This window comes from Homalodisca vitripennis, chromosome 4, assembly GCF_021130785.1.
Source record: "Homalodisca vitripennis isolate AUS2020 chromosome 4, UT_GWSS_2.1, whole genome shotgun sequence".
NCBI lineage: Eukaryota > Metazoa > Arthropoda > Insecta > Hemiptera > Cicadellidae > Homalodisca > Homalodisca vitripennis.
In genome coordinates this window covers 135954991-135978487 of record NC_060210.1, presented here as the reverse complement: position 1 = coordinate 135978487, position 23497 = coordinate 135954991, and the positions used below count along the sequence as shown (strand labels likewise).

The following is a 23497-nucleotide window of genomic DNA, read 5'->3' as shown; positions in this document are numbered from 1 at the left end:
CTGAATCTTCTCAAGCCGATCGATGTGGCTAGACTGAAAAGGACACCAAACCATACTACTGTACGGTACTCCATAATACTTCTCACTCTTATATTGTCTTCTAATATGTTTAGTCTCTTGATATGTAAAGGATCTTCATCGCTTCTACACGTATAACTTGCTTGGCGGCATGATGTATTAACCCCAGTGCTTCTGACGCTCTATTACAAACATGGTTTATTTGATGGTCTGGTCTTAAGTCCGATGACATCAATAATCCAAGATACAGTTCTCCTTGGATAAAGTAATGCTACCAAGAGTATAATAAAATATATATATAATAAAAAAAGTTCTTGTTGAGTTACAACTGTATAATTAAACCATATTACCGCAATTATACATGTTTAATTTAATTGATTTAAAACTGTGTTATTGATAGTCACAGACTTGTTTTTCTTATCAATTTATATTATATGGTTATAATGTATTGCAATCTAAAACAATGGAACAATTGGAGCACAATGTTATAAACCAAATTCGACAGAATTACTAGTTTTAGGTAGTATCAATAATTAATAATTATTTTAAATTGGCGCCACACGTAGGGTTCCTAAAAGTCCGGACTTTGTGAAATAGGGAGAGTACAACGACGTAAGAGAGAGCATTGAGTATCAACTGGATAGTATTCAAAGCCAACGAATTGACAAATAAAAAAATCCTGGAAGGATGTGTAACCATTGCTTTCTACACTATTTTTTTATTTACTGTATGGTTATGGTTTAACAGTTTCAGGCTTTCAGGTAAAAGTAAAACATAACCTATACAGTGTTAATTATCAAATAAAATTGCAATACTGGAGCTCCAGCCACTTTTGTGTTATAGGTAACTAGTTTTTAAATATACTTATTATCAATTTGATTTCAAAAAGGTTTTCTTCTTGGCCTAGGTTTATTATAATTCTGAGAATGTTGTTGTACACATTATAAATAAACTCTCCTAGCTAAGGTTAAGAAAAAAACTTGAAATATTAACCAAAGTTATATAATAGTTTCACACATATTGATATCTGTAAAATGAATATATATTTATATTTGACAGAGCAAATGTATATCTCTTATTGGGTAGGGTACGATAAGCGGACCCGGTTTTTTATATCGAAGAATATAGTCATTGATACCTAATATTCGCATCTCAAATCCTAGACTATCAATCGATACAAAAGTACCTATAGGCCTCAATAACAATCATGTTTTAAATCAAAATATGAATTTAATATTTACAGTGACCAAACAAATTATTATAACCAAAATTAGGAAAACTGAAGACGACCATATTTACTCCTCACAGTTACAGTTGTTTCTTTCCCACAAATTTCACATAATAGGTTTTTCGGTACGAGTCCAACATGTTGAAGCCACGAAAAAGCAACGTCGTATCCTAGTTTTCTAAAATTGACTGCTATTTTTATGTAAAATTGAAATATTATCCTACGTGTATTATATTTTAGAGTGTTTAAAGCTGTTGATATAGATAATTTATGTTAATTGTTAAAAGTAATTAATCGGTATCGATTGATTATATCAATGGTTATGATTAAGTAATATCGTTTGCCAATTTTGATATAAAAAAAACCGGGTCCGCTTAGCGTACCCTACCCCTCTTATTATATACATATAGCCTATAGACTAGTTTAGGTAGCTCTTGTGGCTGCAGTATAATAAATGGTGACTGTCACAATCAAATCGTTATCGAATTTAAATAGCCTATTGATACTATTAAATACAACATTGACCTATAGATATTTATAATTAATCATTGCCAGCTGTTTTTATTTCTTTATGTGTTGAGTAGGCTAGTCACATTATTACCAGCTGTTGTTTCTTTTACGTAGTGATTAGATTAGTGACGAGAAGAACAATGGTGATGAATATGCATATTTTGGGCCAAAATTTATTTTTAAACATTGAAATATGTTTTACATAAGCTACAAATATTATATATAGCCACTATCTTCTGCAAACAATCAAACTATAGAATATAGTTAGAGAGCTGCTAAGAAATCCTCAAAAACTGGTCTTAGAAGGGACTGCATTGCTGTATATCTTGCAAAATATATTTATCTACAAAAATTAATGAATATTGGTGGTGATCCATTCAAGCATTTTTAAAATGCTAGGACATATGTCTACCTTGTGAAGTAAATACAGTTTAGTTAGTCATTTTATAGCCTACAATTTGAAATAAATACATTTCTATCAAATATAAAATTATAGATTCTCTATAGTACAATTTTAAAAACCTAAAACTTAATATGACATTATCGTTAAAAATTTATTCAAAGTAAAATCCTCCTGGGAAATACATTTAAAGTGAAATCATGTGTTTGTTTATTGACTAATGGTGGCAAGAACTATGACCTACATGTGTTATTTGTTTCACAAGGAGTCACATTTTATCCTTGAAAATAGTTAAAAGTAAGTAAATGCTATTTTTGTTGTAATTATATATAATTTATATTATTTGTATGTAATTTATATTAATTTGTAAGATTTAAAACCAGATGACCACATTGTTCTTAGAAATATCTATTACGTTGTTTGGTCAGATATTTTCCATTTAGTAATTTTATATGTTAGGATGGTCATGAATATCCATGATTGGGTAATTCTAAGCAATATATGGGTCAACCTCGATTTTTCTCATATTACAATATAATGTTGCAATAGTCAATTAGAAAAGGAAATGACTAGAATTTCTTGCCGGAAAGCAGTTATAGGGAGCAGGCAACCGCCAGACGGTCATATATTGCTTAGAGTTACCTATTAGTGATCAGGGGCACTGACGTGATCTGGGCTTCAAATTTGGAACTTCTCGAGTTAATTTTTTTTCTAAAAGAGCAAGCAGCGCGAAGCGCTGCGCAGCGGGTAGGCATCGTGCGTGATCCTTTTTTTATTAAAAATTTCTGATAAATTGTTATTACATATTACAATATAATGTACGTAATGTACGTAAAACAATTTTAAACACATAATTACATGCTGGAAAGCAAAGTAAACCAATATTATCCGCCCAATACAAAATCTCCGTAAAAATCTGGTAAAGGAATCTGTGTCATTCCTTTGGCCTGAATCAATTCAGTATATACGAAGATCACGCACGATGCTTGCCCGCTGCGCAGCGCTTCGCGCTGCTTGCTCTTTTAGAAAAAAAATTAACTCGAGTAGTTCCAAATTTGAAGCCCAGATCACGTCAGTGCCCCTGATCACTAATAGGTAATTCTCGCGGTTGCCTGCTCCCTATAGCTGCTTTCCAGCAAGAAATTCTAGTCATTTCCTTTTCTAATTGACTATTGGAACATTATATTGTAATATGAGTTGCCTGCTCCCTATAACTGCTTTCCGGCAAGAAATTCTAGTCATTTCCTTTTCTAATTGACTATTGGAACATTATATTGTAATATGAGAAAAATCGAGGTTGACCCATATATTGCTTAGAATTACCCATGATTGAATATCATTCCATAATCATGATCCGATTGTGGCGGTGGCCCCTTATTATACTGCAGCCACATTTACTTACCTTTAACTAATTTTAAGGATAAACACGTTTGACTCCCTATATGAAACAAAGAACACATATACATCATTACTGCCATTAATCAATAACAAAACAAATTATCTCACTTTGAATTTATTTCCAATCACTTTTTTACTTTGAATTAATTTTGAATTATAATGTCAAAGTGAATTAAGTTTTAGGCTTTTAAAATTGTATTATAGAGAAGCTATAATTTTATATGTAATAGAAATGTATTTATTTCAAATTGTATATAAAACCAAAACTTTATTTAAACAACTTTTGAGCAATGTAGTGCTTACAATTACTTCACACTACCAGTAATCATTACTTCTCGTTGATACATACATTCTGCAAGATAATTGGCAATGCAGTCAATCCTGAGACCAGTTTTTAGGGATATCTTCGAAGCTCTTAAATTAGATTCTATTGTTTGGGTGTTTGCAGAAGTTAATGGATCAATGAAGTTTGCACCACGTGGTTTAAAGTAAAATGGTCATAACTTTTTGTTTTTAGGCCAAAATAGGCTTTTCATAAATCTGTAACGATCATTGTTCCTGGTTTCACAATTAATGGGAAAAGTGAACTGGCATTTCATTTATTTTCTGGGCAAATTTATAATTGGTATCTAGCATCTCTTCTTTCCCTTTTTGAAATGTCTACATTAGTGTTGATTTATAATGTAGCAAACTCTATCTTGCAACCATTTTAAACATTGCTTAATGTTTAAAAATACATTTTGGGCCAATATCTGCATGTTCATCACCATTGTTCTTGCTGATGTCACTAGCCTACTCACTAACATAAATGAAATAACAGCTGGCAATGATGTCACTAGTCTACTTGCCTATCGATACTGATGGCGAGAGAAAAGAATAGACCTGGATCCTGGCCTATCTTAAATTTGCAGGTGCTACTACTAGTATGTTTCCGCGCCTTGTTTCGTAATTCCATTATTGTTTCACTGTTCGCAGGGTTGGCTGTGGGGCGAAGCGCCTGAAATTACCGCGCGGCAACACACTAGTACACAGCTGTGCGCCGGCACGGGCCAGGTCTTTTCTTTTCTCTCGCCACCAGTATTTATAATCATCAATTAGGATTTGATTGACATGGTAGATGCTTATTATACTCCAACCGATTTTAGTTTGAATTAATTTTGAGTGGTTCAAGTTTTAGGCTTTTAAAATCGTATTATAGTGAAGCTGTACTTTTATATGTAAAGGAAATGTAGCCTATTTGTTTCTGATTACATAAAATAACATAACTTTATTTAAACCGTGTGTGAGCAGCGTAGTACTAACAAAGTCATTCAGAAATATATGTTACTTTAGCCAATCTGAAATGGTATTTCTGCAGGTATCAAAACTACATTCATTAATTAAAAATTCATAGTTTGTTAGATTTCAGTCATGATTTTTGGTATATTCATAAAACCAAATTTACAATGTTAAAAAAAATTTTTCTCAAGTGCCTTTTTTTGCAATGTTATGATTTTTCTAACTTTTTTGCAGCAAAATACTATTTGATTACCACCCTTAATTCTAGTTTTCATCTGCTCACTACAAACAGGATACTTCGGATTTAAAGAAGCAAGGTCATTATTTTGTATCGATTTAAAACATTGTTCAATGTTTAAAAATACATTTTGAGACAATAATTGTGTGTTCATTGCCATTGTTCTTGGTGATGTCAGTAGCCTAATCAGCATGTAAACTAAATGAAAACAGCTGGCAATAAATAATTTTAAATAAATAAATAAATATATATATATATATATAGGTTAAGTGTTGTATTCAATAGTAGGCTATCAATATTTATAATCGATAATCATGATTCGATTGTGTTGATGGTCGTTTATTATATTACAGCCCAATTTAAAAATAGGCTGCAGTATGATACGCAGCTACCATAACAATCAAATCAGCGAACCAAATTATAAATTATATAGTCTATACCCAAATATGAATACAAAACACTCTAATTATAGTTATGTGATTAATTATTGCGAGCACTTTGTAATTATTTATAAAAATATGTATATGTTGACTGATGTTTAAGTTATGTAAACTATATTTATTTACGAAAACAGCATAAAATTTGGGACACATGTTTATTTTGAATTTTTTTCTGTATACTATAAGTTAAGTATAAAACGGATTTCTTAAGTATAAAAATATGAATAAAAAAAATCATTTTTTGTCTGGTTTTTTAAGCATTAATAAATTATGTTGAAAGTAAAAAAGATAAATCAACGAAACATCTCTGTTTTTCTATGAGAAAAATGATGTATGATATATTACATTTGGAACATTTGTTATAGTTAAAATAAACTTTAGAAAAATACATTAATAAATACCTTAAACAGTGTGCAACTACAAAATTATTTTGTGTACTTATTAGATTAACACGAGTTTTAGTGAGAAAAGTATTTAAAAGAACAGATTTAACCTGAATCAACAAACTAGGGGACTGGGAGAGAATCAGGTTCTGAGCAGGAGATTAACAAGATCACAGATTTAGTAGGGTTATTAGGGTAACCAGCATAAAAGAACTTAAAACACAAATAGTCCTTCTGGCTTAGTTGGAAGAAGTAAGTAGATTTTGTGACAGCTGAAGCATTAATTCATTCTCATAAGATTTACATGTACCATACTCAATATCTCATAAACTTTTCAAGAAAATTGTTTGTTACAAAAAGTTTAAGAAATGTTATAAGGATTACAGAAAACTTCTTATTTTTCCCTAGTTTAATAAGTAACTTAGTTGTGATTAAAACAAAAGTGAGAATGGCTGGCATGTTGAAACACAATGGCGTACCAAGTTGGCCAATGAGCTTAGCTGAGATATTTATAAGATTAGTGCATCAAGATATTGATAATACGTAAATCCAATAAGAATTTTCCTATCATTAAGAGCTGGTGATAGGAATGTTGAAACAGGTTCAAACTTAGTATAAAATGTGTTCTGGAATAGTTTTTAAATTTCCTAATTTTTTGTCACGTGCAGGTTTTTGTTTTTTGAATGGTTTTTGAAAAATAGACATAATGTATGGATATATATATATTATATATAAATAAATACATACAAGCCTTTGAGAATAAATTTATATTTTAGTTGTCACAGCATCTATCTACTTCTTCCAGATGAGCCGGAAGAACTATTTTTATTTTGTGTTACACTTGCAACGTGCTTGGATGGGAATATAAAAATAATTTCAGATTATTTTCTAATTTTGTAACTGTAAGTATGATTTTTTATATTTGCTTGATATACAGTACCTTAATAATTAAATTACTGTAACGGTGTGTAAATGAATAATTGTTATGATTATTTTTTGTTTATATAAATATACCTGTTATTATTATTTTTCAGATTTGTTGGAGACCATTAAATGCTTTTTCGTTGATAGCCTGAAAATTCGGCAATGCAATTTTGAATATTGAAAGAGCAAAGTACACAATGACTGCAGTGCCAGCTCCAAATGCAAAGGAAGTTCAGGTCAGTAGGATATTATATTACTGTTCATCCCCACATATACTTGGTACAACTCTAAGATGTCTGTAATTAGAGTTTCTCAAAGTGTGGTACGCAGACCCCTGAGTGCCGTGAGCCCATGCCAAGGAGTCTGCGGAGCTAGCTAGCCTATGAAATGTTGAAAAATATATAGACTTCTGTTAAAAAACATTATTTTATGTTTTAAATGGAAAGCACTTTTTACTCAGAAGAATAACATTTCACCAAATCAGGTATCAAGAATCAAGAATCAAGAATCATTTATTGTCGTCCCACATATGTTGTATGCATTGACAAAGTCAGATAAGGTTTAACAATAATGTACTATTACATCAACAGTCAAGAAACACCATCTCTATAGAGAAATGCAAATAAATATACAATTAAAAAATAGTCAAAATATATTATTAATTAAAACTTAATGCTAAAATAAATAGTAATAAATTAATAATAGAATTAACAAACAACAGATAACAATAAAAAACAATAAATAATAAATGTTAAAAATTAAAACATAGCATTATTAAAATTTAAGGTCACTTAAATCATGTAAAAGTATTTCTTCTACTGAATAGAAAGCCTTCTGCTTCAGCCATTTCACAAGACAACTTCTGAAATTCCTTAAAGTAGTGGTAACTGCATCTGGTGGTAGGAGGTTAAAAAGTTTTACACTAATGTACATGTAGCTGTTCTGGGTTTTACTTAATCTAAAGTATTTGAGGTCTATCAAGTTCTGAGATCTAGTACTATAGTTATGGACATAACTTTCTAAATTTATTATAAATTAAGATTTTCTTTAAGGAAAATTAGGCTTTGCAAAATAAATATACATGGAAAGGGTAAGAATACTAGATCAACAAAGACAGGCCTACAAGAATCTCTCTCACCAATACCTGCAATAACTCGTAATGCCCTTCTTTTGAGTCTTAAAAACTAATTTTGCACCAGCAGAGTTGCCCCACAAGAGAGTGCCATAAGTAATGTGAGCATTAAAAAAAAAGCAAAGTAAGCGTTCATAACAAGATTTTTGCTTGTACAGGACTTTAATTTTTTTCAATAGAAAAATAACCCTTGATAAAGCGAGAGCAAAGAGAGTTTATGTGAACCCACCAATTCAGCTTCGAATCCAGGTTTATGCCCAGCAGTTTTACAGATTTACTGTCCACCTTTGAGCTCAGACTAAAGACAATCTCCTCAGTTTTTTCATCGTTTACGCTTAATTTGTTGGCATCAAACCAGAGGAAGGATCTTTCTTTCAATGTAATTAATTATCACTTTATTTAGCATGCTATCCTTGTTTGATGACAAATAGAGTGGTGTCATCGGCGTAAAGAAATACTTTTATTTGGTACAAAATCAGGCAATCATTAACAAAGATAACAAATAAGAAAGGACCCAGAAACAGAGCCCTGAGGGACTCCATTTCTCACACACTGAAGGTCTGACCTCTGGTCACCAACCTTTACAAACTGATAACGATCAGACAAGTAAGAGGTGAGAAGAGACAGCTCACGCCCCTCTACACCATAATACTTTAATTTATCAATTAGCTCACTGTGTGGTACCAAATCAAACGCTTTACTTAAGTCTAACAACAAGGTTGCAACTTCCTCCTTGTTTTCAAAACTTTCGAGAACAGTAGATATGACATTTTCAAGAGCCTTAATGGTAGATAATTTACTTCTGAAGCCATATTGAGCAGGATTCAGTATCCGATTATTTTCAAAAAAATATTCCATCTGTTTTTTTAGTAACCTTTCAATTATTTTAGAGACTACAGCAATTAAGGAAATAGGGCGGTAGTTATTTATACAGGACTTATCTCCCTTTTTAAAAACTGGAACAGTAATTGTAATTTTCAAACATTGTGGGAAGGTGCCTACAGTAAACATCCAATTGATAAGGTATGATAAAGGAAAGGAGATATCTTCAATAATATTTTTGATCAAAAAATTGGACATAACCAAAAAACATCTTCAGCTTTAGAGTTGCTAAATTCTTTTACAGTATTATGAATATCAATATTGTTAATCTCCTGCCATTTTGAAAGGTATAAAACAGGAGTTTTTGATAGAAGATGAGCTTAAAATATCCAAGGAACTAGTTACATTTTGGCTAGGCAAATTACTTAAACTATTACTAATATTTACAAAGAAATTATTAAACTGATTTGCTGTAATGGGTATACTGGCATTTACACTCTTATCTGCTACACGGCCTGTTACAGAATTTATAACTTTCCACGCTGCTCTACATTGATTATTAGATTCTAGTATAAATTTATCATTTGCAGCTTTTTTTGCCAAATCTATTTGCATTCTATAAAATTTCTTAAGTCTATTATGTGCTAGGATAAGGCTAGGGTTTGCTTTAACTTTATCATAACTAATGTCCAACAGTAACCTAATTTTACCAAGGTAGGTGTGTGTACCAATTTTGTTTTTATAACTGACCTAGAGCTTCTATCATCACCACTGTTTTTTAAAATCTTAGTTTTTATCGGACATAACTCATTAAAATTTTCAGATAAAATTTTGCATGAATGATTTAAAGGCTTCATCAACATTACAAGCTAATGAGAACTCATTACTCCAGTTAATCCTACTTAATCTATGTTTTAACTTATTGATGCAGAAGTTGTTTGTCAATCTGTATGTAATAGTTCTAGGTCTGCTATTATGAGAAAACTCCTTCATTGTTCAATGTTAGGTATTGTGAATTTGATTCTGAGAAGAAGTCCCAAATGGTCCGATAGGTGAGGCTGAGTTATTTCACATGCCACAGTACCAGGCTGAAAGTTAGAGATAAAATTGTCCAAACACGAGTGCAACCGGGTGGGTTCAGAGTTCAGGCAGAAACAGTCGTAGGATTTCAGCATATTTACAAAATTTTTGATATGAAAGATTATTACTACTTGGGTCCCATATTAATGTCACCCGCAATGACAATCTTAAAATTTTTGTATTTATAATTCATTTCCATTTTGTCCAAAAGGTTTTGCAACTTTTTCTGTGAAAAAATCTATATTTGCATCAGGAGTTCGATACACTGACACTACTATTAATTTAATTTCAGGAAGAGCTATCATAGCTGCTTCAAAATGTTTAGGCTGACATAGAGAGTCAACTGTAACAACTTCATACGCATATTTAAGTGAGTTTTTTAACCAAAACAGCCACTCCACCATAAAGGTATAGTCCTGCAGTAGCTACTTGCTAGTTGAAAGTCTTCGGGCAGATATATGCTTAATTCAGCCTGTGTACACCAATGTTCATTTAAACAAAGAATTTCACAATCCGATTTTTTAAGAAAGAATTCTAAGGAATTTATTTTGTTTTTAATGCACTGAACATTTAGATGGGCTATAAGTAGACCAGAAGGTTTTAGGTCAGTTGTTTGATGGGTCGGTTTCTCTATGTTGGTGTGATTAGATGTGACAGGGTGCAGTTTAACGGATATGTCTCAGTCTCCTTGTCCTCCGATGTGGAAAGCCTGGATATTCCAATAACCTGGGCATCAATGTTGGAATCAGAGTATGTGCACAGCATCTGTTGTTCTGTGTTGCTGGGGCTTTCTCTTCTAACTGAAGGTGACAGTATCACAGGTATCTGGCTGGTAGGGATGCTCTGCGTTATAGTCACTTCTGGCTCTGGCTCTGTTCTCTTAATTAGCACATCACAAATCCTCCCAGCGAGCCATTTCTTTCTTCCCATTATCATTAAGATGCATTCATGCCTAGTGTACAAAACTTCTATCAGCTTCACTAGCCTTGACCAGAGTAACATTAGGATATCTTTGACTTAAAAGTTTCTAAAGCGACATTAGTTTTTTCTTAATTCTTTGTTTACGCAAGACCAATTCTTAAGATCATATCTAGATGGCAAGTCAACTAAGATTACTTTAGTGCTGCTGTACTTTTTCACAGCATTGTCAATTAAGTTAAGAAGCGATTGGTATGAATTGGTAATTAGACAACTATAATAAATGCTAAAATACCCCTTAATTGTATTGGTCAATCACAATTTAGCACTAGCAGGTTGGCAGGAGTAGGCTGCAGCTGTGTCCTTGAGGTTACACTGTAAGCACGTCTACGTAAACGGATTGAGAGGAAGGGGAAGAAATGAGTCGGAAATCACAGATTTAGCAAAGTCCTCAAACAACTTGTCCATTTTTGTACTACTTTTTCTGTGAACAAACATTTTCTACGGTTTGTAGCATAAAATGTGTCAAGAGAAATCGACTGAATAACGTTGAACCAGCCTTGAGGTCAATAATTTCGGCAATTCTTCCCAAAACTTTGGACATTATAAAATTGAAGAAACAAATTCATTCCTCCCATTGATAAGTGATGAGTTAATGTTTATGTTCATCATCATGTTCATCAAGAGGAATAAAGGAAAAACCTTTACTTAATACTAAATATTGTTCAAAATAATTACAGATGTTTTGTATTTTTCTTATGATGTTAATAAAAATATTTGAGTTCTTGTAACGAACTTATTTATTTTGAGTCCTATTAAAACAAAAGATATAAATGAGTTCTGAATTGTTATTACTTTAAATAAAATGGATAAAATAAACATTTGTGAACTTTAAATTAGTACTAATTTGTTATGAATCTTAGGGTATACGAGTGTAATTGATAAATTATCTACTTTGATATATTTTCATGATAAGTTTATTTAGTATAATTTTTATTCAAATACCTGGTATTTAATCAAATTAAAAATAAAAAAAATCTATATGTTTGTGTATAATTGTAGGGATAAACTAATAATAATTAGCATAGTGGGGTTTATGCAGGTTGGGGTCCTCGAAGATTGTAGGTTTTTAGGTGGGGGTCCATGATATGCTTGACTTTGAGAACCTCTTGAATAACAACACACTATATAGGTCTATTTGGTCTTCGCCTTACTTGCTATGCCTCCCAACCCTTTTAATTCCAAAGAAAATGTTCTACATTTATATTTATAATTCAGAGTTTCACACCCATCTCTTTAACAAAAATTCAAACTATTTTTGGCAAAAATTTACAATTTTAGTTTTTAAAACAAAAATATTTAAACACAGCATTGGTATAACTACTTTTTATTCGTAGATAGTTGTATCTTCTGAAACTGATATTTATTTTACTGAAAATGGTGTATATTTTATTTTTTATTCAGACATTTATTTATTTTACATTTCAACGGACATCTCCATTTTTACAGTTTTGAACATAATATTAAACAATGAAAGTAAACAACCACAGTGACAAATAGAGCAATAACGATTAATAAACTATTTAAGTGACGAAACGGATATAAACTATGAATGACAATAACGTAATTAATTATTAGTGTACCGTGATTTGAACTATGGAAAACAACGAACAATAACAGCAATAAATTAGCACGAAACAATGAGAATAAACAAGATTAGACAAGAATTAACAAGACACAATATATAAATAACAGCAATGAGAGACGTACAGATAAAGTGTAAGAACGAATGTCTTCCCTCATTGTGCAACTCCTAGGCAGATAACTCATGCAGATCGGCGATCTTCCTCTTGAGCACTGGTATACTGTCCACAAAAAAGTCAACGATGTCGGCGACACTATTACCAGAACTCTGAAGTCGGTACATCGTATCGTTTGCTGCGTAGTTGGTGCGATGTTGCTGCCTAGCGAACAGGTCTCTGGAGCGAGTGGCTGAAGGGGTCCTGAAGAGGATCTGGCTCAGCATATCGGGACAGTCGATCTTGCCGTTAAGGATCTTTGACAGCAGTACAACGTCAGCGGAGAATCTGCGATCCGCAAGAGTCAGGAGTCCCAGATCACGAGACACTTCCCCGATGGGAACCTGACGATAGAGAAAACCACTCCTGACACCCACTATTCGAATAAATCTTCTTTGAATAGTCTCTAGTTCATCTATGAGAAACTTCTGGTGGGGGTTCCACACTGGAGAGCCATATTCAAGGATTTGGCGTACCAAAGCACAATACAAAGTTTTTAAAGCCGTGTCACTTAAGCCTTTTGAGAATCGGGAGACAAATCCAAGCATTTTGTTTGCTCTGCTGCAAATGTTTCGCACATGCAACTCAGGATTCAGTGAAGGTACTAATGTAATACCAAGATCTTTTACCTGCAGTACACGAGTTAAGGGCTCCCTGCGTATATTGTACTCATGGACAACGGGGGAGATATTCCGATAAGAGAATATATACATCATACATAAGAGAAAAAAACCATTGGCACAAATTAACCCTTTCTAGTCATATGGCACTATAAAGCGCTATTAGGCTATGCAAAGCTGTAAGAGTTTAATTCTGTTGGCCAGTACTCATTTAAGTAGTCATCAGTACTGTTTGTTATATCCAGAACTAAATCTTTGTTTCCATCAATATCTGAGTTCAGCATTATTGATTTTTTGACTAGGAAGACAAATACAATACATCATGCTTACACCTGTTTATTGTGTGTCTTGCATCCACATTGTTCATTTCTCAGTGCATTTGATTGTGAGTAGTGTTTTTTTTTTATAAATAATTATGTGTGTTAAAATTAGTAATTTTATCAGGAATGTGTGTTTTTTTTTGTGAAACCAAGTTTCTGTTCAAGAGTGGTTTGAAAATTAACACACTCTTAAAACATATTAATTGTAATAAAAAATATACTGTTTTGGGATCCTTTACTCAAAGTGACTGTGTCACAAAGAGATCAGTTATTCTTTTTGAATTTGTTACTCTAGTGACTTTGACCAAACTGTGTTTCGACAGGTGTCTTTGCAAACAATACAATGAGTGTAAACTCTTGTCGATTTTTCGTCATAACCTGTTTCAGTTTTAATTCATCCCTTAACTAAGAATTTTGTGTCAAAGCAGCAGGTTTTAGCTTATAACACTCTTAGGACAGGATGGATGATGGTGAGAGAACCTTTGCTACAAGGGTAAATAAATATGTTTGTAATCTGAAAGGTAAATTATATCAATTAATCCCTCATTTTACTCTAGGAACTAATTACTTGCTTCACCAATATATATAGTGTATTGGTTTTGAATCTGCTGCCAGCAAGATTGCTCGTCCTTGGTGATCACATTCTCTGATAATCATGGTTATTTATTTACAGCTATCCAGTTTGTCTTATAGAAAAATATAAAGTAATAATGAAAAGATAATTTTATTGTGATTCAAAAACTCTACTAACTCATATGTTTTATTTACATTTAAAATTTTTTTGCACAATATTCAAAACATTTTACACTGCCATTATATGCCTTAACTGCTGATATCCGAGTTTTCTTATTGTGACAATCTTTACACAGTTATCCAATATCTAATTATTTGTAAGTAGTGCTTAATAACTAGAGGAAACTTATAGAAATTATATATTTTTTGACATATTTTAATTCATTTTAGGAGTTCCAGTTCAAGCTATTAGCTCGTCTGCGGCTGTTTAAGGAAAATCCAAATCTTCCTTTGAAACAGTCCCTCAGTTTGGTTGCAGTTTCTGCTAAATATGGATTAATATGTGTTGGTACGCCAAATGGATTCGAAGGTAAAAAGATAGTGCTTTGTCACTTTTAAATTGCAAGATAAAATAATTTTATACTGATTTTACATTTTTATGTTTTAATGTACTAATATTCTTGAAACTGAATCTTTGTAAGCCAGGATATTACATGAAAATGTTTTACAATTAGAAGATACATTTTGATTATGTTACTCATTTTATGTTTTGCATATGTTTTAAATCTCATTGAAAGCTAACTTTGATCATCCAGATGACAGTATTTGATTTGGTCGCATCATGTCCAGATTAAAGAGAATCAGTAAATCATAAGTAGTCATATTGGGTAATTAAAAACTATTAATGTGCTAGCTTCAGAGAAATCACCAACTTATAGTAATAAGTGATGGTAAATAATATTATTTTTTACACTTATTAAAAAATATGATCTAAAAGTATGTGAAAATGTATGGTTACGCTACAAAAGCTGTGGCACACACTTGGTGTAAAGATATATCCACTACAAAACAAACCTTTATTCTAATTCTGCCTGGAGGTGGTTCCAGTAATTTGAACTAGACTTTGTAGTTTAACCAAAGTCTTTTCTGCCTATCCACTTTCTTTTTTCAGGTAATCGTTCACGGTCTGGTTGGGTTTGCCTTTTCCTCCCTAGGATATTCTCCACATATAAAGCCACCATGTTCCAACTCTAAGGCATAGTTTTGAAGATATTTTGTGGTTGAAATTCGTTTGTCTAAATCTAAGTTATGAGCTTTCCTATTCTTTTTGTCCATATTCTGCATGTAAAGAAAATATGCTCTGTATTAGCTCAGTGAAATTCAAGTACAAGCCATAAGTGTTATTAAATTATTACAGTGTGTCATGGCACAATACTCAACAAAACTGATACAGTAATGACCTCACCATGCTGTCCTTTTGCCTTAGTCAGATGTTTCTTATACGCTTTTGGTCCAACTTCTATAGCATTTGACATCTTAGCTATCTTTCCAACTGTACATGCTCATGACTTCATCCAGTTGCTATGTCTATTCAAATCTAAGTGCTTTCTTTAAATGTAAAAAAAATAACACATGTTAACAATAGGGACCTGTCTCAAAAATTCTCTTAAAGTAAAGTGGTGCAAATATCATTATTTCAAATAGGATGGAGTTAGTGATCGACTTCAAGATTACCTTCCTCTTGAGTCTCTTTTATTCACATTAGAGGTCAATAGAGTCTTGCTCAAATCCACTTTACTTTTGGTTTTTTGCAAAGAAGTGAATGTGCTTCTACTTCTAGAATCTGTATTTCTTCTCATTTAATTGAAAGACTGTTGTAATGTTTTTTTTTATATATTTCAGAACCAATTCAGTTTCTTTGTCATGAGTATTTGTTATTATTCTCAAAGCTATTAGCTTTGTATATTATATTAGCTTTGAATATGTTAGTTTGGTTATTTAAACGCATATGTGACAGATAAAGACAAATACAATATAATTGAATCGTAAAAAGTAAGGGCTCTGTGGTGTAATGGTAGCACATTCACCCAGTAAGTGAGAGATCCGGGTTCGAGTCCCGGCAGAGCAAGTACTTTTTGCGGTTCAATGTTTATTGTAATTAAGTAAGGCTATTGCCATTTATACAAATTTAATATATATATATATATATATATATATATATATATATATATATATAATTATCAATAGTCATTTATTTCACACAACTGGGATCTTAATGTTTTCTGTCCAAGTCATATATACATAAAATAAACAACAATAATATTAGCAGTAGAGCTTAGATATTATAGTATGAGACACATCATTGCAAGCCATCTGGGTAGTTACCGCTCCCTACTTCCCCCCTCACAATGCAGTATTGCCACATTGTCATATCAACTCATTCTCAGTATGAGCCGATGCAGTGTATCTTATCGTTCCAGTTGTTTACATCCGCTTTGTTCTTCAGCATTTGATTATTCTGTGTGTTTTTTTATTATAATTTTTTTGTTCATGTTCTGTGTCGCAGTGTAAACACATGTTAATTTAAATCGTGAAGCTACAAGATTCAGGAAATAAATATAAACAGTAATAGTGTGAGTACTGGGAACAAACAAAAACTCACAGACTCCTCTAAGAGGCAAACGACTTGGAACGCTAGATTTGAATAAGCAAATTAGAATCATTGTAGTAAATGTTAATACATTTTTTGGTAATTTGTGTAAGAATCCGGAAATGATAAATAATATTTATATGAAGGAAATACAGAAATTTACTGCTGTAGCATGTGTTGGGTCCCAAGTATAGTCCAGCAAATAAAAATGGAATCTGTTGGATGGGTTAGAACTTCACCTAAATTTAGTACACTACGAAAAGCATTCAAGAAACCTTCCTATGTCATTGGATTAGATGATTTTAACCTTGATGTTTTAAGAAAATTAGTGTGTTTGGTTTATATGAGTGAGGAGAGATTACAACTGCAGAAAAAGTTAGTTATCTGCAGAAAAAAATAAGCTTTAAAGGTACAAAACAAAATCTGTACTCATAATATTTAAGCAGTTAAGATTGAAGTACCAGAAGTGTAACAATGAAAGGCGATTCTTGTTGGAAAGAAGTGATATTACCCGCCCTCGCTGCAACTATTTAAGAAAGATTTGGACAATTAGAACTAAATCTTTTCAAAGACCTATATTTTATGTAGACGAGACTTGGGTAAATTAGAATTACTCCAGAAAAACAGCCTGTGCAAGATTAAACTGGCAAGGAGTAGGTTAAAAGTACCAGTTGAAAAAGGCAGGTTAATTGTGGGGCATGTTGGTCCAAATTCTTGTTCTTATTTTGTTTAGAAAAGTACAACAGGGTCCCCACCCGACCGTGAAAAACCGTGTGAAACCGGGAATAAGCCGTGAATTTCGTTCACCGTGAAAAAAACCTTAAATAAGCCGTGAATTTTGTTTACATACCGTGAAAATCTCTACAACTTTTGAATAAATAAAATCAACACGGGTCGTCATCAGACGATCATATGGGAAAGTTGACCTTCGCTATTGCAAAGTAAAAAGTAGCACGCAATGTAGGGGATAGACCACGAAGTTTGACAGGTGCTGCTATCTGAGCGATTTTTACTGATAATATGGTTTATAAACAAATGAGGAAAAGGAAGGGCCGGTGGGAGATGACGCTTCCGGCACAAATCACGTGAGGCCTGTCTGTCTGTCGCCAAGTTCCGGGCCTTGGCTACGCTACGCGGCTGTAAACAAGGCATTCTCTGATTGAACGCGAGATTAATAACACAATTTAAATTACTTGATAGATTGTCGTTTAATGTAAACACTTTTCGTATTGGAGTTTTATTGTATCAGATATAGTCTATTATTGTTTTTTCATAAAATAAAAAAAGTATACAAATCCTTAATCTAATGTAAGGAATTTAAAATTACATTTTAACTTTAATTTCATTCTATTAAATCCCTTATTTTATTTAAATATTAATGAGAAAAATGCTATTCAGTACGATATCTATATCGTTGTGTGTAATGACTATTAACACAATGTAATAATTATAAAAAATTTTAATTTATAGTGGACAATAAATTGAATTAATTTAGGGTCTTGCGTAAATAAATAAGTATAATAATGTGACGGACGATAAGATAAGATACAGGAACTTAGCAAAAAGTGCAAATCGTAATTCACTTTTATTCTAGACATTTTTATCAATTTCTTTATTTATGTGTACAAAATATAATATTGTTTTGTATAAAACTGGTACCAAATAACTTTTCTTATAACGAGTTGTATATAATTTTTATACATTTAACGTTTATATGTTATTTTAATTTAAATAAAAATTGCCTTTTCTTATGTACTAGGCACTAATTAAAATGTGAACCTGTGATTATGTGAAAATTTTCCTATGGAAGAAATCGATCGTAATAATAATAATAATGTGTTAAACAAGAAAATAATTTAATAATCACGCAAGTGTACTTCATGGGCTCAAACGAGTTAGCCTTAGCCAACGTACGAATCCTGTCACCCTGCATCTTGTCTAACCTGTGTCAACAAAGTTCTCTTCAGATTTCAACAAACTTGTAAGTTAAAGAAAATTATGACCTATGTGCATGCTAATTATATTGAAATTTGTCTTTTGTCATTGCTTTGATGGACTGTTATGATGATGTTTTGTAAAAATAATATGCCTTGTTATATTCATTATGTAGCAAAATCGCACATAAAATCGGGCGCTCGCCGCTCATTGCTTGCGTCGTAAACCGAAAGCCTATTGTTATTTCGTTCTTTTAGACGTTTCCGTCAATTCCTGCACGACCAATGACATCGTTAGTCCCAAATGGGAAGAAGTTTTATATTGTATTTTACCGCTCCCGCCGCGTCTGTAGTGTTTACGTCTCAACTTCGCCCCTCTCCAACACGATTTTGTTTTGTACCCGGTAACGTTGTTTATGAAAACTTTCCGACCTTGAATTTTAATTTTTTTAACCGTGAAAACCGTGAATTAGCCGTGAATTTGAGTATTTAGATTGAGTGGGAATCCTGTACAAACTAAAACAAGACTACCACTCACAGATGTACTGTGCTTTATTTAAGAAATGTTTCAACGCGTTTCTGGAAGTATATGAAGAGGGTTCCGTCATTGTTATGGACAATGTGAGTTATTTTTCACCTCCTTCCCAGAAAACCTCAAGTTCAAACTGGAAGAAAATTGTGGGCTGTTAGAAAATTGTAACATTTAATGCATTTAAAAAATGTATAGTGGCTGTTATTGAAATGTGGCGAAGGAAGCTTGGTATACATTTTAATTTTTTGTTTAAGAATTACATTTACAAAAATAACAAATTTCAGTGATAGAGACGGCTAAAATTGTGGAGCAATGTGGTGGAGTGAAGAAACCGGCAGCTGAGGTGACTGACTTCCCTCGCCGTAGTGTTGGGCTTGGAGCCCAACCCACTCACCTGGATATCAGCTGTGATGGTCAACACCTAGCAGTGGACTACACAGCAGGTGGGACTAGCATCATTCGAATCTACGACGTTACCTCACTTGCCTCCCAGGTTTGTACTGCCATTGCCCACATCTGTGTGTGTTTTTTTTACCTCTTTCATCTGCTTGAATAACTTACTAATTAATGTGTTATTTGTATTACATTATAAGATAAGCCAACAGATATTACCAATTAAAATAAGGTCTGCAAGAGCGAATTCATATCAGCAACAGTATAATGTGTCGCTTTAAAATTACTTTTTTGTCAGTCATGTTTTATAACAGTCTCTATGACAACTCGTACAATATCTTATCTCATTAACGTTAGAAAGAAAAATAATTCTACTGCAGCACAGCTAGGGTTGCTGAAGTGAAGAGATTTGAAAATGTATTTTTTTCTAGAATCTCTTGTGTTGCAAAGTTTGGTCAAAATGAATAAAGTATGAATAGAGTAACAAATTTTTAACTCAATTTAAACTTTGTTTACATGAATTAACCTGTTTGTGCCAAAACCGATTGGCCAGCTGTGCTGTTTTGCAGAAGAGAAATTAAAATTATGTAACGAAATGTGTAACACAAATTAAATAAGTATAGGGCTCTGAAACATTTTTGTAATGTAATATTTTTTCTAATGTTGAGCTGGCTGCACCGATAGTCATCTTTATTTTGCCCCCTAAGAACAATGTTAAACTTCTCATACTTTTCCAACCCTATTGTTACTCGTGGAATTATGGGAGATGCCTAATTATAAGATTTAACCAATACTTGTCCAAACACTATTTAGTTTTTTCCTATATTTTTAATAGGAAAAAATCTGTTTGGAATGAGGCATTTCCAATAATTGTATTAAGTTAGGCATTGTTGTTATGAGGTAAAACTTAAGGTTGTTTGAGTACAGCTGATTCTTGAAATGCCCAATTGTATTCATTAAGTTTTATGACCGGCTGAGAGAAAATTAATGATTATAAAATGTGTTCTAAAATAGAATTAACCGTTTTAATAATTCCTTTTTTGAATGAATAGGACCTAATAAATATGTGTGTATTTACAGAAGGAACAGATGGTGAATGAAGTGAGGTTGCCAGCTCCTCTGCGCGCTCTCAGTTGGAACCCTGGCATCCCGAACCTTCTGGCTGCTTGCATGCAAGACGGTTCAGCGGCTGTTTATGAGTTCAAGAATAACTCCTTCGAAATTAGCAGTATACCCGCTGAAGCTTATGCGACGTATGCTTACACTGTATTCCTAATTATTTGTTGTGTATATGCTTTAACCAATGTTGCTGTCTATATGCTGCAACCTAAATAATCGAATTTCATAAAATATTATGAATATAATTTCTCACAGATGTTTTTATTCATTAACGGTGGGCCATTAAAAATAGTTTTTCTTCATCTGTTTGGTGGTGCAGAATATAGTAGTTTCAATTTGCACATTTGTTTATTGTACTGATAATATATGTTTTAAATTATGCCTTTGTTTAGAAAGCAATCTTAATACATTTGTGTCATTATTGCTTTGTCAATGGTGTCCTGAAATTATTACAGTCCTATACAGTTATTACAGTTTTGCTGAAAGCTTGGGTTCTAGAAATAACAAAGGTATATTTGATGGTTTGATTCACTTTGCTATTCTTAATGTTTAGACAGCGTTATGAGTGCCAAATGTGTTTTGAAAGTAAGTGTAACTCTGTGAGTGAATTTAAATAGTATTCGATGTAGCAGGCGAGATGTCACAAGTTTTAATGTAGACGACGTAAATCCATTTTCATTAATTATCTTTTACCCTGTTGCAACTTTTTTGATCTAGATGTGCGGTTTGAGATTAAGAATAAGTAGAGTCTGCCTAATTTAAAATCTAGAATCATTTATAATATTTGTTCATCCGTTTTGAAATATCAGGTTCCACATCAGAGATTTAGTTGTTACAATAATTTGTAAATACATAATTTTTTAAATATTTGATTTTGATAGTGAAAATAATTTTGTAATCCTGATAAAATATGAAGGTTTTTTTTAACCTAGAATTGGCAATAATATTATTCTGTACTGGTGGCTCTATTTCAATAGCCTTGCAGATGTTTTTTTATAATGTATCCCATTTCATAACTGTCAGTCCAACAATTATGTCAATTTATTCACAAATATTTAGAGAATTGGTTATAATAAAATAACCTATTGTTAGTTTCCATGTAAATATGTAAAAAAAGAGCTTAAAAAATTCTTTTTGTAAATATTATGTTGTGCAATTGCTTAGCAATAAGTTTTACATCAGAAATGTAAATGTATAATTTATTCTAAATTTTGTGCTAATTCTAAAACTATACAGTTATTCTAACATTTACCTCAAAACTTATTTGTTACATGGCTTTGTTTGAAAAAGTGTGTGCAGATGTTTTTTGAAAATAGGTTGATCTCTAAAAAAATAATCTTTCATAAGTGAACATAATATTATGACTGCATTTATAATTATGATAGTTAAAACAAAAATAAAGTGAAATACTAAATTTGAAACCTATCTTATTTAAATGTGTAAAATATAAACAAAGTTTCTTCTGATCTTTTAATCAGGGTTATTGTATTCCACCCTGCATTTGCGGCCTCCCTGACGAATTGGTCAGACATAGTGTTTGAGCAGACAATAGGACTTCGGGTGAACTTCACAGTTACATCCATGGCAAAAGAAATAGGTTTTATTTTTGGAGTTTTTATACTCACATACGGCACACAAGCGACAGTTGGTAATGGGGAGTTTTGCGAGTTCATGAGCAGAGCCAAGGTCATCACCAGGTGGAACAACTTCTCTGTCTGGCTGACACAATTGTGAGAGAACACTTACTAGGAAATAAAATGTATTACATGGTCTGTCAGGTTTACCTCAATGTCAGAATTAACTTAGTCATCACTAAAAATAGGATGATCCAAAACGAGCTCTCTAAGACTGCATGATTGATCTCTAAAGTTATCACTGATAATGAAAGACTAAAATTATAACCTAAGAAAGCTAAACTACAGTAATAACGACACTAAAATACTATAAAATATATTTTACCAGAAATGTTATTGGATTCGTAACTCTAAACCCGGCACTTGTTTACAGTTTTGTAACAACAACATGGCTGACACTTATTATGTTCACGTCAGCTGTCCGTTGAGAACGATGTTCGATAATTGAAGCAAGAACAATAAATTGGTACTTAAGTATATCACAATATATCAAATAAAAATAATGTTTTATGACCTTAAAAGCCTAAAATTTAAATAATTGTACTTGTGTACTTAAGAGACGAATATTCGTCGTTGCCAAATCAGACGGATCTTCGTTGAGGAAAATTCTTTTCATGCCAGTTCTAGTGTTAAAATTAACTTTGAGTACAAACGTTAATGCAAATGTAAACATACAAATAAAAACTAGAAAAATCTAGATTTTTACAGATATAATGTTTAATATTTGTACAAGTTAGTGACAGATGAATAAGAATAGTGTATAAAAAAATTATGATTTAGATGAAATTGGTATCAGAGTTAAAACAAAATACTTAATAGCGGTAGAATTTAATATGTAAAATGTGCTCCAAGCAGGTAGTGTTGGGGTTTTTATTACTGATTTTTCAAGTGATATTGCAGTAGAATTGAGAATTGATATCTTGATATTAATGTAGATATGGTATAAACGGGTGAATCAATATGAATATTGAGTTTAGCGTAAGTTCACATTTTGATATTGCTAAACTCGACTTATTCTTAAATGGAATGTTAAAGTAGGCTTTATATACATGTATAACAGGTTACTCTTTTTCCAATACAATCCTTATTATTGATTCTTTTGATATTTGAGGTGATGACATAATCAAATAAAATGTAATATTTTGAACTATGTAAAATCATATCAAGGACCACATGTGTACTATTTGTTAAGGTGAATTTAGGTCTTGTATAAA

At 32.1% G+C, this 23497-nt stretch overlaps 1 protein-coding gene and 1 non-coding gene across 2 annotated transcripts in view; both read left to right on the top strand.

The window, feature by feature from the left end:
• The first annotated feature begins 592 nt into the window (after nucleotides 1-592).
• LOC124361202 (nuclear pore complex protein Nup214) overlaps nucleotides 593-23497 on the top strand; it is a 53814-nt gene continuing 30909 nt past the window's right edge. The window contains exons 1-6 of the mRNA XM_046815242.1: nucleotides 593-861; nucleotides 4530-4607; nucleotides 6928-7053; nucleotides 14472-14610; nucleotides 19422-19630; nucleotides 20611-20783. Coding sequence (XP_046671198.1) covers nucleotides 7015-7053; nucleotides 14472-14610; nucleotides 19422-19630; nucleotides 20611-20783 — 560 coding nt within the window. The 5' untranslated portion in view covers nucleotides 593-861; nucleotides 4530-4607; nucleotides 6928-7014. The remainder of the gene's footprint in view (nucleotides 862-4529; nucleotides 4608-6927; nucleotides 7054-14471; nucleotides 14611-19421; nucleotides 19631-20610; nucleotides 20784-23497) is intronic.
• Trnat-agu lies at nucleotides 16079-16149 on the top strand. Its single transcript has one exon. It is a non-coding gene; the product is annotated as a tRNA-Thr (tRNA).